At 56.3% G+C, this 17234-nt stretch overlaps 1 protein-coding gene across 2 annotated transcripts; it reads left to right on the top strand.

Moving 5' to 3' along the window:
• Positions 1–3110: 3110 nt before the first annotated feature.
• Positions 3111–16509, top strand: PRKCD (protein kinase C delta; the record flags this gene model as incomplete). 2 transcript variants are annotated; one of them, XM_082847370.1, is made up of 17 exons in its annotated part: positions 3111–3240; positions 4375–4574; positions 5895–5955; positions 6128–6290; positions 6389–6420; positions 7576–7661; positions 7918–8047; positions 8699–8799; positions 10046–10148; positions 10323–10420; positions 10586–10759; positions 11056–11147; positions 11701–11763; positions 12790–12928; positions 13082–13270; positions 13867–13995; positions 16128–16509. In XM_082847370.1, the coding sequence occupies 17 exons, from the start codon at positions 3126–3128 to the stop codon at positions 16284–16286; spliced, it is 2034 nt and encodes a 677-aa protein (XP_082703496.1). In that variant the 3' UTR covers positions 16287–16509. The 2 variants fall into 2 exon arrangements, with proteins under 2 accessions (XP_082703496.1, XP_082703495.1); XM_082847369.1 differs by having other exon boundaries at positions 3126–3240; positions 10046–10420.
• Between the last annotated feature and the right edge of the window lie 725 nt (positions 16510–17234).

Raw genomic sequence — 17234 nt, 5'->3', positions numbered from 1 at the left:
GGGCCTGAGCCAATTTGCATGGCGGCTATAAATAGTTGGCCCACCTTGCTTTTGTGCTGTCACTTTACGCCCTGGCCTTCCCACCAGTGTTCAGATGCTCTGCAAGGTAGGTGGACAACTCTGGCTCTGCTGTGCAGGGGGGTCCTGGTGTGCAGGGGCCCAAGACCTCTTTCAGGGTCACATGGCCATCAATGGAAGAAGATGCCAGCTCGTGGTGCCTGTCTTCCTCTGGGGGTCCAGGCGGTGCAGTTGAGGTGGAGGAGGTGATAGAACATGGCCGGGGCCCGTGCTCTAGGTTTAGTCCTAGGTAGTTGGGGCTAGGTGACCTAACGCTAGGGTTACTGCCAAGTAGCCCCAGGGCAGCCTGTGGGTCCTCTCTCTCATGGTGCTGCGGCCTGGCTGTGCAGGTTTGGGGCCAGGACTGGGGCCTGCTGTGGTTGTGGTTTTCCCTCTGGTGGCTTCTAACTGACTGCGAACAGCAACTGCTCCGAGTGTGCTGCAGAGCTGGAGGGCAGGCTGATGATCCTGTCTCTGCCTCACAGCCCTGGGTGGTCCATGGACGGCTCCTGCTGGGTGACCCGGAGCCCATGGGCCACCTGGAATGGGCCCCGAGGGGAGGTGGGGGAAGGGCCGAGGAGGAGCTGGCCAGTAGGTGTTGGGCCCACCTGCTACTCCAGGATGAGCAGCTCTGTTCCTGGAGACTTGGTTTCCCCGAAAGGTAGAGTCAGTTATCAGGACCGTCTTCCCAGGCTCCAGGGGTGGCGTGGAGTGGATGTGGTGGGGATGTGAGTGTACTTTGTAAGCGGTGAAGGAAGGTGCACAGATGAAGGAGGGGTGCTATTAGCAAGAAGGGGTTGTAGTGGTAAGAGGCCCCCGCCCTGAGGCTGTGGGGTTGGTGTTGGCTCTCGTCCTATACAAGTTCTCATCATCGTGACAACTCTGCAGCGAGGGGACTGTTCCTCATCTGTAGGATGGGGATGACTGAGACTCAGGCCAAGTGACCCACAGAGTCCCACAGCCAAGGCAGTGTGGGTGATAGGATCTTATACCCAGGCAGCTTGACCGTCATTTTGCCACCCAGGGCTGCCCTGACCCCTTCTCCCATATGAGCCCAGCCCCCTGCAGCACAACTGCTCCTCCTTTGTCCCTGCCCACCTGTCCCCTCATCCTCTGAGACACTCGGGAAGTTCATCACGGCCCCACCTGGGTCTCGAGGTTATCCTATTGGGAAGCATGAGGCTGAGCCACGTCTGCCGGGGTCAGGCCCTGGAATGCAGATGCAGACACATGGCAAGTGTGTGCTGTGCAGGGGCCCTGCTGATCATTCTGGACCCCCAGACCACACAGGGTGGCAGGAGGGGCACGATGTCCTTTTGCCTGGAAGTTTGAGACACTCACCCAGGCTCCTACGCACGCTCCCAGCCAGGCCCACACAGCTCGCTCTCCACTTCAACGTTGGCTGAGTGCACACTACCTGCCACCCACTCACACATCCTCACAGGCACACACATCTCCATGGCTGTGCAGTCACACCCACACATACCGCCCCCCTCCCCCCAACACCAGCTTGCACACTCATGCCTGCTTGGGCCCCAGGAGGAAGCAGCAGCCGCCCACAGCTGGCTTTCCCTCCCTGCCTGCTGAGGGGTCACTGTGGCTGGCCTGTCTGGTCTCACACGTGAGCTCACACACCCACTCTCGCTCCCTCTGAGTAGGAGCCTGGCCCGGGCAGGGGACGTGGTGGAGTCTGCCCCGCATGGTCCCTCCCCTCTTCTCTGGCTGCAGGCTTCAGAGGACTGGCCGGGCCATTGGGCTGGGCTGTAGGCTGAGGTCAAGTGTTTCCTGTGAGCTCATCTGGGCTTGGAGCTGCCAGCAGGCCTGGCTGGTACTCTGCGGCCATGTGGAGGAGCTGGGGGAGCTGTCCCAGGGCCAGGGTGGCTGTTGCCTGTGCACACAGGCCCATGTGTGGGTAGGGGTGTGTGTCTCAGTCTGCCTCCGTGCCGGCTTATGTTCAGGATGGAGCAAATACGTATACACGGGGATAAATGTTAGTGAGCGTTCCTGCAGCCTCGGCTGTGGAGCTCCCTCCTGTGGGGCCTAGGCCCGGAACCAGTGTCTGTGCAGGTGTGCAAGTGTACACCTGTGGGCTTGCACAGCTGAGCGTCCTCCACGAGGACAAGCCGAAAGACCTTCAGGGCCACCCGTTGTGATCCTCGATTTGAGGAACTGTGAGGAATGGGGGCGTGTGGGGCCAACCTGTGTGGCGTAAGAAGCAAAGTCAGCGTTACATTCGACATTAAAGTAGTTTTATAGTTGGAAAAACTTAGTCTGAAAGTGCGGACAAACTTCCAGGTAGGCGAGAGCGCCTGACCCCAAGGAGCTCAGGTTCAGAAGTGTCAAGCACGCTGATGTGGGTGGGGCCTTTCACGACCCTGATCCCAGACAAAGTGGGTGCTTAATTAGTAGAATCCAGCTTTGGGTTCTGGTTCAACCTCAGGATTTCAGTTTCCCATCTGAAAAGTGGGGGTGATCATCTTGGCCCTGCTACTTGTCTTGGCCCTACTTGTCTGCCTGGGTAGTCACGAGCAAAAACCAAACTTTGAAAACCAAGGAGGGCTGCATGGGGCAGGGCACAGGGAGGAAGGGGTGCTGTCCTGCCCATCCTGGCTGGCACCAAGGTGCCATGGCCAGCACATACTAGGTCACAGCCATTGGGTATTAAAGGAGGCATTGAATGACTGACTCCCCAGATGAATGACATGGGAATCACAGGCTCACACGCCTCCAGGGCCTAGATAGGATTCGGAGAGAAGTGGAAGGGGGGCCTCTGAACTGGAGTCAACTGGCAGGGGTGCCCAACAAAGGGGGCAGTGCCAGCCAGATATTGCCCAGTAGGCCTGATGTCGCACCTTCCAATTTCACCAGGGAGGCCACCAATCTAGTCTTACGTAAAACTTCTCAATTTTAATGGTGGCAACTAGGACTAGTGCCTTTTAAGCACCATGTGGGCCAAATTCAGTGCTGTGGGAGCCCTCGGGGGGAGCGGTTACCTGACCACCTCCCAGGGCTGTCCCTGCTGCCCGCCTCACACCTTCTGTCTCCACAGCCCTGCTGCAAGCCCCAACATGGCACCGTTCCTGCGCATCTCCTTCAACTCCTACGAGCTGGGCTCCCTGCAGGCCGCAGACGAGGCAAGCCAGCCCTTCTGTGCTGTGAGGATGAAGGAGGCACTCAGCACAGGTAGGGCTGTAGGCTGGACCCTACCTGTGCTGCAGGCAATGGCAGCAGCCGGTGGGGCGGGGAAGCCAGGGCCAGGAGGAGGCAATGGAAGGGACTGTGCCTTGTTCTCCTAGAGCCTCTGAGGGATCCTTCTCTTCCTTGTCCTCATCTCTCTGCCCAGCTCAGCTTGCGATGCAGGACAACAGGCGACTCACTGCCTGTAGAACCACCTGCACTGGCTACATGGAACCTTCTGTGGAGCTCAGGGCTTCTGGCTCCTCCCCCACTGGTTGTTTCACCCAAGAACAGGCTCCCTCCAGGAGCTCCACATGTCCATCTGTGCCAGGCCCTGTGCTGGGTACTGAGAACACTGCCATGCTCCAGGGCTGACCAGGCCCTGCTCTCATGGGGCTCACAGTCTGGTGGAGGAGGCAGACAGTGATCCTGTGATAGGGAAGTCCAGATGAGGAACCATCCCAGGCTGCAGTCAGGGAGGTCATCCTGGAAGAAGCAAACATCTCATGCCATTCCTTCTTGCTTCTGCCCTCACCTGGTGAACCCCTGGCTCATCCCTTAGGTCTCAGCTGAGCTGTCCCTTCCTCTAGGAAGCCTTCCCTGACCCTTAGGTTGGGGCAGGCCACCTGACCATGGGCGGGTCTAGAACCAGTGACCTTGCCCTCTTCAGTCTCATGACAGCTGTGATTTAATGTTCACTTGAGGGGTGAACTGATTCATGTCTCTGCCCAGGACTGGGACTCTAGGAGGACAGGTACCGTGTTCCTTGCCTCCAACACCATGGCTGGCATGTGGGAGCCTGTGGCAGTGTCACTGAGTAAATGTCTAAGGGAAGGTGACATCTAAGAGGGGCTAGAGGAAGCGGGTCACAGGAAGAAGGGACAGCAGGAGCAAAGGTCTGGGGTGGAACCTAGCAGGGCACCCTGGGGAAACTGCCGGCGTTTCTGTGCTCTCATGCAGATTGTGAGTGAGATGGGGCTGGTGAGGCGAGCAGAGCATGGTCATGAGGGCTGAGGAGTGGAGACTTGGGCCCCGGGGGAGAGAGCAGGCAGATTCCATAGGATGGAAGGCTGTGGAAAGGCCCGAGATTTGAGGCACAGAGGTTCCCTAGCCTGACCTTGCCTTCCTGGCCCGTTGCAGAGCGTGGGAAGACGCTGGTACAGAAGAAGCCCACCATGTACCCCGAGTGGAAGTCCTCGTTTGATGCCCACATCTACGAAGGTCGTGTCATCCAGATTGTGCTGATGCGAGCTGCGGAGGAGCCAGTGTCCGAGGTGACAGTGGGTGTGTCGGTGCTGGCCGAGCGCTGCAAGAAGAACAATGGCAAGGCCGAGTTCTGGGTGAGGGGCACAGCCACAGTCACGCATGTGTGTGGGCAAAGTGAGTGGGTACGGCCGAGGGCACCTGGCCGCTCCGGCCACTGGGGCAGCTCTGTAGCCAACAGCTTGTGTTCAAATCCTGGTCCTGCGATTCTTCAGACCCTTCGCCTCTCTGAGTCTGCTTCTGAATCTGTAAAAGGAGAAACTACTAAAAGACCTACGGTGGGGTCAGTTCTGATGAAATGAGCAGCTGGAGGCAAAGGGCTTACTGCAGAGCCTGGCACGTAGGCGGTGCTAAAGAGAGCCCTCCTTGGTGTTACAGCTGCTTTTTTCCCCTTTTAATTTTGCAAAGGCAGGATGTGCACATAGTAAAACATATCAAGCTGTATGAAAGGGTGGGTCCTAGCCCCAACACCAGGTCCCCTTTCTCAGAGAACCCCATTGTTCCCAGTTCTTTTTGGAATCTTCACAGATATTCCAAACCCAGGCAGGCATTGGGGAGCACCAGTTATGATCTTCCACAGCAGGGGGGGTTGGGGAGGAGAAGGCTCATGGCCCACCCCTCACCTGCTGAAACCTGGACTCTGCATGCACACGTGGCCATATGTCCCTTGTGGCCACAGGACGTCAGCGCTGGCAGGGCATCCCTGCCCCCTGCGGTTACATGTGGGCTCCTGCAGCCGAGATGTCCCGCCAGGAAAGACCTGTGCCCATGGAGACTCTACTCAGCCTCCAGTGAGGGGTGAAGGAGCTGGGCCGAGAGAGGTTGACCCAGGGCTGCACCCACCCTTGAAGAATCAGGCAGAGGCTCCTCTTGTGCTCTCTGTCCACTACCCCAAGGGACACTGTCAGTCACCAGGCCCTGGGGGAGCTGAGGGTCTTGCCCTTAGGACGAGCCAGTCTGTGTGAGGAGACTGGACAGACAGAGCCCCCGACAGAGAGAGAGAGAGAGAGAGAGAGAGAGAACCAGCACGCTGTGTCAGTAGGCGTGTGTCTGTGTGTCTGCATGTGTGGGGGGATGCAGTGCCTCCGTTCTAAGATCCTTGTGAAAGTGGGCAGCCGGGGTTGGGGGCGGGGAGTTTCCCTTCCCACTCTGTTCCCAGGGCCATGTGGCCAAGCTGGGTGTGGGCTGGATCCTTTTACTTCCCCAAATGTAATAATACTCCTGGGTGAGGGCTGGGGGCGGGGCTCACAGGTGGGGCCCTGCCCGCTCTGGGCAAACAGGTGTCTGGCTAGGCGCTGGGACTCCCTGGCCCTTCAGGGACCAACCATGGGGGTGGGTTCTGAGTCTGGCTTGGCCCAGGCCCGCCCTCACTGACTCCCCCACCCTCACTCCTGCAGCTGGACCTGCAACCCCAGGCCAAGGTGTTGATGTCTGTGCAGTATTTCCTAGAAGACATAGGTAAGCCCCTCCCTACCTGGGCTGGGGACGGAGGTTCAGAGACCAGAGCCAGAACAGAGGTTTAGGGAAGCAGCCTCCATTGACGCTCTGTCCAGGACTGCCCTGGGAGGGACTGAAGGGGTGTGGCCCCTCCCGTGGGCTGGGGCTGTCTTCACTCCTACCCGGTCCCCAGATTGCAAGCAGTCAATGCGGGGTGAAGACGGGGCCAAGTTCCCAACGATGAACCGCCGTGGAGCCATCAAACAGGCCAAAATTCACTACATCAAGAACCACGAGTTTATCGCCACCTTCTTTGGACAGCCCACTTTCTGCTCTGTGTGCAGAGACTTTGTTTGGTGAGACTGGGTGTGTCCGCTGGGGTGGGGTGGGTGAGGGAGGGCCCCCATCCCCGGTACTTCCTCTCACTCACCCTGCCTGGGCACTTGCCTTTCAGGGGTCTCAACAAGCAAGGCTACAAGTGCAGGCGTAAGTGTCTCCACCGCCCAGTCTGTATGCACATGTGTGTGCACGCATGTGCCTGCGTGCCTTCACAGAGAAGCCTGTGTCCCTGTGTTGGGACGGTGTGTCTGGATGAAGCCTGTGCTTGAGTGTGTGCACGTGAGGCTTTCCATGTGGTAGTGTGTGTGTGGACGGCGGCTGCGTCAGTGAGTGCTGGAGCCGGCGTGTCTCTTCCCAGCGCTTCCCGTTCAGTGATATCACGTTGGCGGCCTGAAATAGGCCCCAGTGGAGTATGTACACAGAATCTGCCAGTGCTGCACATCGGGGCTCTTTCCCCGCAGAGAGGCTGTTAGACCTTTGCCAGCACATCCCTGGCTGCATGTGTGCTTCTGTTGAGAGCTGTGTGCATCTGGTACACACGTATGAGCACACCCTTCTCTACGGCCATCGGTGCATGCATGAGGCAGTGTGGACCGGTGGTGGTGAGCACAGGCTCTGGAGCCAGCCTGCCTGGGTCTGAATCCCAGCTCTACCACTTCCTAGCTGTAGGACCTTAGACAGAGTTACTTAACCTATCTGTGCCTCAATTTCCTCATCTGTAAAATAGGGACAGTAGAGTCATTGTGAAGATCAAATGGGATAAAATATGTAAAGCTGTATTTTAAGTGTGGCTGGTGCCCGGTAAGCATTCTATGTAAGAAGGTTTGTCATTATACATGCTGTGTACGTGTACCTGAGTGCCTTTGTGTTGGGGTGCATCTGTCAGTGTGTGTGTGTGTGTGTGTGTGTGTGTATGTGTGTGTGTGTGGCGGGGGGCGGTGAGAGAGCTTAAGAGCTGTTTGCTGTCCTGAGCCACAAAGAGAGCTCCCCTGCCTCTAGTTCTCTCACTGCCATGCCCCCCTCCCTGCCCACCGGGACTCCTTGAGCCTTTCCTAACCTCCGAGACCCGCCCAGATCGACCTGTCCTCCCTGCCCCATCCTTCCCAGACTCCTCCCACAGGGACTGACCGGAGGAGAGAAAAATCAAGCTCTAGGCCGAGGGCTCCATGTGGTGAGGGTGTGGGTGGTCGGGGAGCACGGGGACTTTGTGTGGAAGGCAGGACTGGGCTGGGGGGCGCCAGCTCACAGACTCTGCCCCTCCGGGGCCTTCCCGTCCCCCTCCTGGGCCTGGGTCGCCTCAAGAATGCAACGCTGCCATCCACAAGAAATGCATCGACAAGATCATTGGCCGGTGTACGGGCACTGCAGCCAACAGCCGGGACACCATAGTGAGGCGGGGCCCAGGGCAGGGCGGGAGGGATTCGAGCTCTCCCCACCCCTTCCCTGTGGAGTCACCCTTCCTCCCCGTTTTCCTTCTTCCTTCCTTCCCCTGGCTTGGCCCCTGGGATCCCTGGATTTCCCAGTCCCCATGGAGCCCTCTTGGGGATCTTGCCACGCATGGGGTTGGGTCAGGGAGAGTTAGGGGGTGAGGAAGGGACTGGTGCTGGCATGTGACCCTTGACCTGTGACACCCCACACCCCTAGTTCCAGAAAGAACGTTTCAACATTGACATGCCACACCGGTTCAAGGTTTATAACTACATGAGCCCCACCTTCTGCGACCACTGCGGCAGCCTGCTCTGGGGGCTGGTGAAGCAGGGATTAAAGTGTGAAGGTGCGTGCCGGCTAGGGCGGGGGCTGCGGCGGAAGTGGGAGGGGGGCCCACCCGGACCCCAGAAGCTGAGACCAGCTGAGGCTGCCTTTGCCCCCTCGCTTGGGGACTCTCATGTGGGTGAGGCCTCCTGGCCCCTCCCCACTGGCTCGACTGACTCTGCCATTTACTGCTGTGTGACCATCAGAAGGTGGCCCCACTGCTGAGAGCTCCACGTCCTCAAGTATAAAACAGGTGTCGAGTCGGCCCCAGAGAGTCACCGAGGGGAAAGCAGGCGGAAGGTGCTCCCCGGCCAGGGCCCCTCTCACACCAGCTCAGCTCGTGCTCCTTGCAGGCCCTCCCCCACCTCAGGCTTCACTGAAACGAGAGACGTCTGGAGGAAAAGTGACTTGTCTAGCTTGTCCCAGACATTTGTTTTTTCTTTTTCTTCTTTAAATAATGAAAGATTTGAGGTGCTCGTGATGGCTTCAGATACATCTTTTTCTAAATGCAGGAAACCCAGCAAACCCTGCCAAAAGCCCTCCTCTCTCCTGCTCTCTCCTCCGTCCCTCCCTGCCCTTGGCTGGGCCTGGGACAAGGGGACAGTTCTTTTGGAGCCTGCTGGCTGCCTGCCTGGGCGGGGGCCCTGATGGCTCTGCTTCTCTCCCACCCCAGATTGTGGCATGAACGTGCACCATAAGTGCCAGACGAAGGTGGCCAACCTCTGTGGCATCAACCAGAAGCTCTTGGCCGAGGCCTTGAACCAAGTCACCCAGGTGGGCAGGCACTGTGGGAACCCTGGACAGAGGGTGGCAGGGTTGGGGACGAGTCAGGGCTCATGCCCACTCCTGGGGAACTGCAGTGAGGGGCGTTTATACATAAGACCCTACTTCTGGAAGATCCAGTTCAAGGATTGGACATTAGAGGGTGGTAGGCTTGTTCTCCTAAGAAATTAGTTATTCAAGCAGTGCTTTTCCTGAGGGTGAACCTGGATGACTGCAAGGTTGGAACACTTGGAACTAAAGCCTTTATGTGTATATGGTTTTTTTTTTTAAAAAAAAAAAGAGTTTAGGGCTTCCCTGGTGGTGCAGTGGTTGAGAGTCTGCCTGCCGATGCAGGGGACACGGGTTCGTGCCCCGGTCCGGGAAGATCCCACATACCGCAGAGCGGCTAGGCCCGTGAGCTATGGCCACTGAGCCTGCGCGTCTGGAGCCTGTGCTCCGCAATGGGAGAGGCCACAACAGTGAGAGGTCCGCGTACTGCCAAAAAAAAAAAAAGAAAAGGAGTTTACCTAAAATCTCTTTTTGCTCCTTTACTTTTTTTTTTTTAATTAATTTATTTTTGGCTGTGTTGGGTCTTTGTTGCTGCATGCGGGCTTTCTCTAGTTGTGGCGAGCAGGGGCTACTCTTCCTTGTGGAGCACGGGCTCTAGGTGCGCGGGCTTCAGTAATTGTGGCTCGCGGGCTCTAGAGCACAGGCTCAGTAGTTGTGGCACATGGGTTTAGATGCTCCGTGTCATGTGACATCTTCCTGGACCAGGGTTCGAACCCATGTGCCCTGGATTGGAACGTGGATTCTTAACCACTGCGCCACCAGGGAAGTCCAGTGTGTACATGTTTTTTGTGTGTGTGTGTTTGGGTATGGGTGGAGCTTGAAGGAGGCCACAGAACTTTAAGATTCTAGAATCTATCACAAGTGAGGGAAAAAAAAAACAAGTGAAGGCAACACAAATAAAAATCTATTGAGTAAGTGGCTGGGAAGTTAGGGTTCAATTTCCAGAACTCTTGTTTGTAGTCAGTGCCTTCCAGACCACAGGCGTCTCTGTGCCGGAAGTGTGTGTGCGTGTGTGCGCACTTATTCACACATGTGTGCGTGCACATGCACCGCCTGGGGTCCTGGGCTCTGCCCCTGCTGTCCCCCATTGGTATTGAGGGTGGAGTCATGGATGGTTGGGGTCCTCCCTCTGGGTTGGGAGTTCTGACCATGATATGACCTCTGGCCCCCCAACCCCTACCCCCTCCAGAGACCTGCCCGGAGGTCGGACTCCGAGACTGCAGAGACTGTTGGGATCTACCAGAATTTTGAGAAGAAGCCAGGAGTCTCTGGAGATGATGTCCCATGTGAAGGTGTGCCCATTCCTTCCAGGAAAGCCCCTACCCCCCCACGCCAGCATGGGACCCAGCCTCTCCACACAGTTGAGTGCAACTGGAGAGGAGGCACCTCTGTGGGGAGGGACCCAGCCAGGGAGGACCACCCTCTGAACGTGAGACATGAGTCTGAAGCAGCTGTCTCTTGGGCAGGAACTGGGACCTACGGCAAGATCTGGGAGAGCAGCACCAAGTGCAGCATTGACAACTTCACCTTCATCAAGATCCTGGGCAAAGGCAGCTTCGGGAAGGTGAGGGCCCCATGGCCCTGGGGCAGGCAGCCCGAGGGACCTGGGCTTGGTAGCCAAGGGGCACCTGCTTCCCACCCTCCCTGGGTGCTTCCGGGTTGGGTTGGGCCGTGCGCCCTGACCTTTGGTCCGAACCTCCCCTGCTCAGCACCCCTGCCCATCTGTCAGGTGCTGCTCGCAGAGCTGAAGGGCAAAAAGGAATTCTTCGCCATCAAGGCCCTCAAGAAGGACGTGGTTCTGATCGATGATGACGTGGAGTGCACGATGGTGGAGAAGCGGGTGCTGGCGCTCTCCGGGGAGAATCCCTTTCTCACCCATCTCTTCTGCACCTTCCAGACCAAGGTGCCGGCCCGCCCACTATCAGTGCCCCTGGCCCACATCCCCCCCTCAGTCGCTCAGGTCAAGGCCATGTCTCCCATTGAGATTCTCCAGGGCAGGGCCCAGTCTTCTTCCTCAGACCACTTAAGGCAAGGCTGAGGCTCCCTTCCTCAGACTCCTCAGGGCAGGGCCGTTCTTCCCCCATCACATCCACCAGGGCAGATGTCCCCTGCTTCCTGTTGGGGCTTGTCCCTAGTGGTCCTCAGTGAGGGAGCTGCCTGCCGCTTTCTGTGCCTCTGCTCACCACCCTCCCCCCACAGGACCACCTGTTCTTTGTGATGGAGTTCCTCAATGGGGGCGACCTGATGTATCACATCCAGGACAAAGGCCGCTTCGAGCTCTACCGTGCCACGTACGTGAGGCCCTGTTGGGGGAAGAGCCCTCTGCCCCATCTGCCTTCCATTCCTTCTTCCCTCCCCCTGGTGAAGCCAGCCTGGGCTGGAGCTGGGGTTGGAGAGACTTGGGGTGGCCAGGGCCATCCCCTGCCCCGTGTGGGAAGCTAGGGGTGAGGGGTGAGCTGTGGCTGGGAACACAACCTAGACATGCCAGATCCTGGGCCTCAGCGGGTGGGTGATCCTGCACAATGCAGGACCCAGGTGGGTGGCCCCTAAACTAGCATGCACCCCCAGACTGTGTGTGTGCACACAGGCATATCTATATAAATGCATACACTCTTAGGACAGAGAATTGTCTCATTTGGAGCTTTTTACTTCACAATTTTCTTTTCTGCCTTGGCTACCAGCCCCTACTTGCCTGATACAAGATGTGCTTGATCAGGACCAGGTTGTCCGTGGAGTTATTTTCAGCATTTCCTGTCCCTGGGGGTGGGGATGAAGACCCAGGGAGAAGCAGGGGCTGCTCACTGAAATCTCAGGACACCTTGTGTGTGTGTGTGTCTCATACAGGTTTTATGCGGCTGAGATAGTCTGTGGACTACAGTTTCTACACCAGAAAGGGATCATTTACAGGTGCGGGGATCGGAAGGTGGGGGGTGTTTAGGAGGGGAGGCCCCGACCCCATCATATCCTCTGAAATGCTCTGAGTGGATCCCGGTCCAGCTGTGGCCCCATCTCCTCTTGGAGTTGGTCTTTAGTTGGATATTTGCTTAAACCACCTACTCCATTGCTACAATTCCTTGTGGCCCCTTAGCTGAGGCTGGCACAGCTCCAGGGACTGGGAACTCCCTGCCCATACTCGACACCTTTGGTGGGAGCGCAGCACTGACTGGTATGGTGTCTCCCTCCCTTGGAGCCATCGGTCTCCCTCTGCAGCTGCATCTGAGCACTCTGAGCTTCCACCAATGGGGTCTGCTTTCATAAATTCTCACCCAATAAATGACAGTTCCATCCTGCCATGGATTAATATGTACTCATCCGAAAGGCTGAGGCCGTGCTGTGTGTACTATTGTGGGATGATCCCAAGGTATGTTGTCAAGTGGAAAACCAATCCATGGGACAGTGCATATTGGATGTTAGGGACCAGGCTTTAAAAGGTAGCATGAGATGCACATTGTAATGTGCTGTCCGTGCCTGGACTCAGTCTAGGGAGGGCCTGGCAAGCGAGGTTAGTGGAAGATGGGCCTTGTGCTGTTCTGCTTTTCTGGTGCTTGTTACCGTGTGCCTAAGTTATCTACTCAACTACCTACATAAAATAGATGGGCTCCCTGCCCTTGTGGAGTCTGACAAACCTGAGTCCAGGGCGCTTCCACAGCTGAGTAGCTGGGTGACCCTAGGCAAGTGATACCACCTCGTTGAGCCTCATTTTGGGCTTCGGGAAGTAGGATGGTGTGTGTCCAGCACACAGCACACAGCACACAGTAGGCGGCTTGCAGGAAGCACCTGTGTTTAGCACCTCTTTCCCCTCCTCTTCCTCATTCCCTCGTACCCTGGAGAGAGTCCTAGGCTTTCCGGGCTGACAATGGGGACATGGGAGGGGACTACGGGGAGGAGGGGAATTGGACCCTAACGACTCCTTTTCCTGTCCCCTCCCCGCAGGGACCTTAAGCTGGACAACGTGATGCTGGACCGGGATGGCCACATCAAGATTGCTGACTTCGGCATGTGCAAGGAGAACATGTTTGGGGACAAACAGGCCAGCACCTTCTGCGGCACCCCTGACTACATTGCCCCCGAGGTGAGTGGCACCCTCCCGGCCCTGCCTCTGGCCGACATCTTGTCTCCACAGGGGGTGGGTGGCAATGTCCGAGTCACAGCCGAGAGGCTGAGGAGGGCTGGTCGGGGCTTGTGCTCCAGGGCCCCCTCAGCTCCGGCACCCCGTCTGCCCCAGATCCTGCAGGGCCTGAAGTACTCATTCTCCGTGGACTGGTGGTCCTTTGGAGTCCTTCTCTATGAGATGCTCATTGGTCAGTCCCCCTTCCACGGTGACGATGAGGACGAACTCTTTGAGTCCATCCGTGTGGACTCACCGTATTATCCCCGCTGGATCACCAGGGAGTCCAAGGACATCCTGGAGAAGGTAGGAGCCCCTGGGCTGGGCTGGCAGGGGCAGGAGCTGGCAGACACCAGGTCACGGGAATGCCAGAAGCCTCCTGTCTCAGGGATGGCAGCCTCACCAGTGCTCCGGTCCTAACACATTGGGGGGTCACTCTCCTGCCACCTTCTTGGGACCTCCTGTCTATGTTCCCTGCACTGAATCAGCCTGGCCTGGCAATGATGGGCTTGGGGTCAGAAGACAGATAGACCTTAGGCTAAACTCTGAGTCTATCTCCTTATCTACAAAATGAGGCCAGAAGAGAACCTTTCCCACAGAGTTTTGGGGGAAAAAAAACATAAGTGTATGATGCCAGGCAGATGGTAAACACCCAGTAAGAGCTACTGCTTTTGCTCACAAGTCCCACCAGCTGAGAGTCCTGGCAGCCCCAGTCCACACCCTATTTCTCCACCGGACCTGGGACCAGAGGCCAGAGAGGACCTCTCAGGCCCAGAGGCCCTGGGCTGTGATACCAGGCTGGGCTGGACCAGCCTGGGCACCCCTCGACCTGCTTGGTGTTTTCTGAGGCTCCCATTTCCTACAGCCCTCGGGTGCTAACCAGGTTCCCTGCTGCGTTGCAGCTGCTTGAACGGGATACAACCAAGAGGCTGGGAGTGACAGGGAACATCAAAATCCACCCCTTCTTCAAGACCATCAACTGGGCTCTGCTGGAGAAACGTGCAGTGGAGCCGCCCTTCAAGCCCAGAGTGGTACGTGATCCCGCTCCAGTGGGGGCTGCCCACTCAATGTTTTCTCTCACTGCCTTCCGGAGTGGACTCCTCCTGCTTTGCCCTGCCTCTCTCCTGCATCATTCGCATGCTCTCCTCCTCTCCCTTCTTCTAGCAAATCTGCTTTCCCAACCTCCTTGGCACACTGAGCCACAGCCTCTACCCTCGTATCCTCACCATCTCTCCTCAGTCAGTCATTCAACAAACATTGGTGACAGTGGATCCAGCCACCCTTTAGCATACATTCTTTAAAACCCACTGTGTGCAGGGGAGTATGCTTTGGGGATCAGAGTTAAGGCCCCCCTCCCTCCACCTACCCATCTATCCAATCCATTTTCCAAAAAATATCGGAAATGCTGAGTACCCTCTGGGTGCAGAGCACTGTGCTGGGCTGCATAGCGAAGTGGGAGGCCCAGTCCCAGAGCTAGAGGGGCCCCAGCTCCTCAGAGAGATAGGAAACTTGCACACTGATGGTCATCTATGATAAATGACAGCAGTACAAGACATGTCACAAGGCCACACACAATCAGTTGCCATAGGGATGGTCTGTGGGCAGGTGCCCACGATGCAGAGATCGGGGTGGGTCTGAGAGGAAATGGGATGTCTGCAGGGCTGGGGAAGCTCGGCCAGGCCAAGGGCAGATGGGAGGTATTCCAGGTAGAGGAGGGATGGTTTGCATAAAGGCCTAGAATCTAGAGAAACCACCAAGGAGCCAGCAGGAGAGCAGAGGGAGTCTGGACTTCTCAGAAGTTGAACTCTGTGGCCCTTCTCTGATCGCAGCTCTTCCCTCCCTTCCCCTTTCTCTCCTTTGCTTCCCCTCCTCTTTCAGGACACGCTGTTCCCACTGAGCAGCCTGCGTAATGTGCCCCCGTGTTTGTGTCTTGAAGCCGCAGAGCACTCCCCCATTCCAGGGATCTCAAACTCAGTGCCTCCTGCCGTGGGCACGTCACTACCAGGCCAGGCCAGCTGTAGGAAAATCACACAGCCTGCTTTCAGTGTCTCGCTTTTGATAGAAAGAGGGATAGACTGATTTTAAATAACACCAGGCAGCTGATCGGCAGCCCCTGTCAGTGGGAAGTGGGGCCTGTGATGTACTGGCCAAGCGGGTTTCAGCACCAAGAGTGGGCGGACGTGCCAGGAAATGGGCCCAGGGCTGCTCTGCTCTGTCAGTTTTCAAAGAAGCCAGAAACCAGGATTTTTATGTCAAATTGCCCTTTTTTTTTTTTTTTTTTTTGTGGTACGCGGGCCTGTCACTGTTGTGGCCTCTCCCGTTGCGGAGCACAGGCTCCGGACACGCAGGCTCAGGGGCCATGGCTCACGGGCCTAGCCGCTCCGCAGCATGCGGGATCTTCCCAGATCGGGGCACGAACCCGTGTCCCCTGCATCGGCAGGCGGACTCTCAACCACTGCGCCACCAAGGAAGCCCCAAATTGCCCAATTTTAAAATATTGGCTCAAATGACATTAAAACCCATGGCTAGTCAAAATGGTTGTACCTGCAGCTCAGTTTGGCCTGAGGGCCACCAGCTTAAGACCTCTTTCAATCACTCTTTCATTGTACCTTCAGAAGCAGAGAGTTGGCAAACTTTTCCTGTGAACAGCCTTATAGTAAATATCTTAGGCTTTGCAGGCCAGATAGTCTCAAGGCGGCCATAGACGGTATGTCAGTGAGTGGGTGTGGTTGGGTACTAATAAAACTTTATTTATGGATGCCGAACTTTGAATTTCATTTAATTTTCACATGTCATGAAGTGTTATTCTCCTTTTGATTTTTTCCTAAACATTTAAAAATGCAAAAGCCAGCCTTAGCTTGTGGGACCTACAAAAACAAGTGGTGGCTGGGCTTTGGCCCAGGGCTGTGGTCTTCTAGAACCCTGCTTGGGTGGATGCCCACCTTTCCTCCTCCAGGCCCCCTGCTGGCTTCCCTCATTCCCTTGGTAACAGCATCCACCTTCCAGCAGAAAGACTCCCTTTTCTGTTCTAAATAAGGACAGCTCTGGCTTGGCCCAGCCCAACAGGGATTATGGCTCCGGGAATGGGTCCCTGGAACGTCGGGAACCCATTGGAAGGTTGCCCTTTGGGTCCCGCTTACACACCCCTGCCTTCTGTTTGCAGAGGTCTGCTGGAGACTACAACAACTTCGACCAGGAGTTCCTAAACGAGAAGCCGCGCCTCTCCTACAGCGACAAGAACCTCATCGACTCCATGGACCAGACAGCATTTGCCGGCTTCTCCTTTGTGAACCCCAAATTCGAGAGGCTCCTGGAAAATTGAGGTTGCCAGACACGTGCCCCCAGCCCACCCCAGCCAGGGAGCCTGGGTCAGCCAGCACGGCCTGCTGACCTGGCCCAGGCAGAGCAGGCAGGGCCCCCCACTTCATCGGCACCTGCCTGTCCCCCACGATAAGCAGCAGTGTGATTGTCATAATTTCTGCTGCTGCCTGTCTCCCTCGTCCCCCAGAGAGGCCTCAGCTCCTGTCTGGCTGGGCTTTCATGGTACTTCCTCTGTGAATTGTATGTGAATTTGCTTTTCCTCTGCCCTCAGAGGGAAATTGTAAATCCTGTGTTTCATTACTTGAATGTAGTTATCTATTGAAAGAAATATGTAAAATATATATATATATATACACACGCCTATATATATATATATATATATATATATATAGGCATGTATATATTGCTCAGTAGAGAAAAATGTGGGGGACTGGTGATAAGATCTTTTAAGATATATATATATTATATATATGACACACACCTTCCCCACCTCCCACCACCCCCCCACCCAAAAAAAAAAAAAAAAAAAGGAGCACAAGCTGTTTGAAACGCCAGGTTCTTTTGTTTGTGTGTCTAAATAAACACCAACTGATGCTGACCTGGCTATCAGGACACGTTTCTCCCAGGAAGCTGGTGGCTGCTGCTCCCACTTCTGGCAGCTCTGTCTTGGAAGTTAAACCGAGCTGTTAGCTGCAGATGCAGACCCCTGGGCTTTCATGCAAATGTGTTTGTATTTATGGGTTTCCTCTGGCTCCAGGGCCATGGGCCAAAAGCAGAAAACTTTTCTGGGTGGCTGAGGGAGCCCCAGGTGTCTCTGTGGGGTGATGGGAGGAGGAGGGACCAGCTGCAGAGAGTCTATCTCAGAAGAGTGAGGGGCGAGCGCTGAAAAGCAGGACAGTGCAAGGTCTGGCGGGGAGACGTGAGCAAAGTCGTCGAGGCCAGCCCAGAC

This window comes from Leucopleurus acutus (genome assembly GCF_964270905.1).
Source record: "Leucopleurus acutus genome assembly, chromosome: 10".
In the NCBI taxonomy this organism is placed as follows: domain Eukaryota; kingdom Metazoa; phylum Chordata; class Mammalia; order Artiodactyla; family Delphinidae; genus Leucopleurus; species Leucopleurus acutus.
Note: the sequence above shows the minus strand (reverse complement) of the source record. Positions and strands in the feature narration are given on the sequence as shown.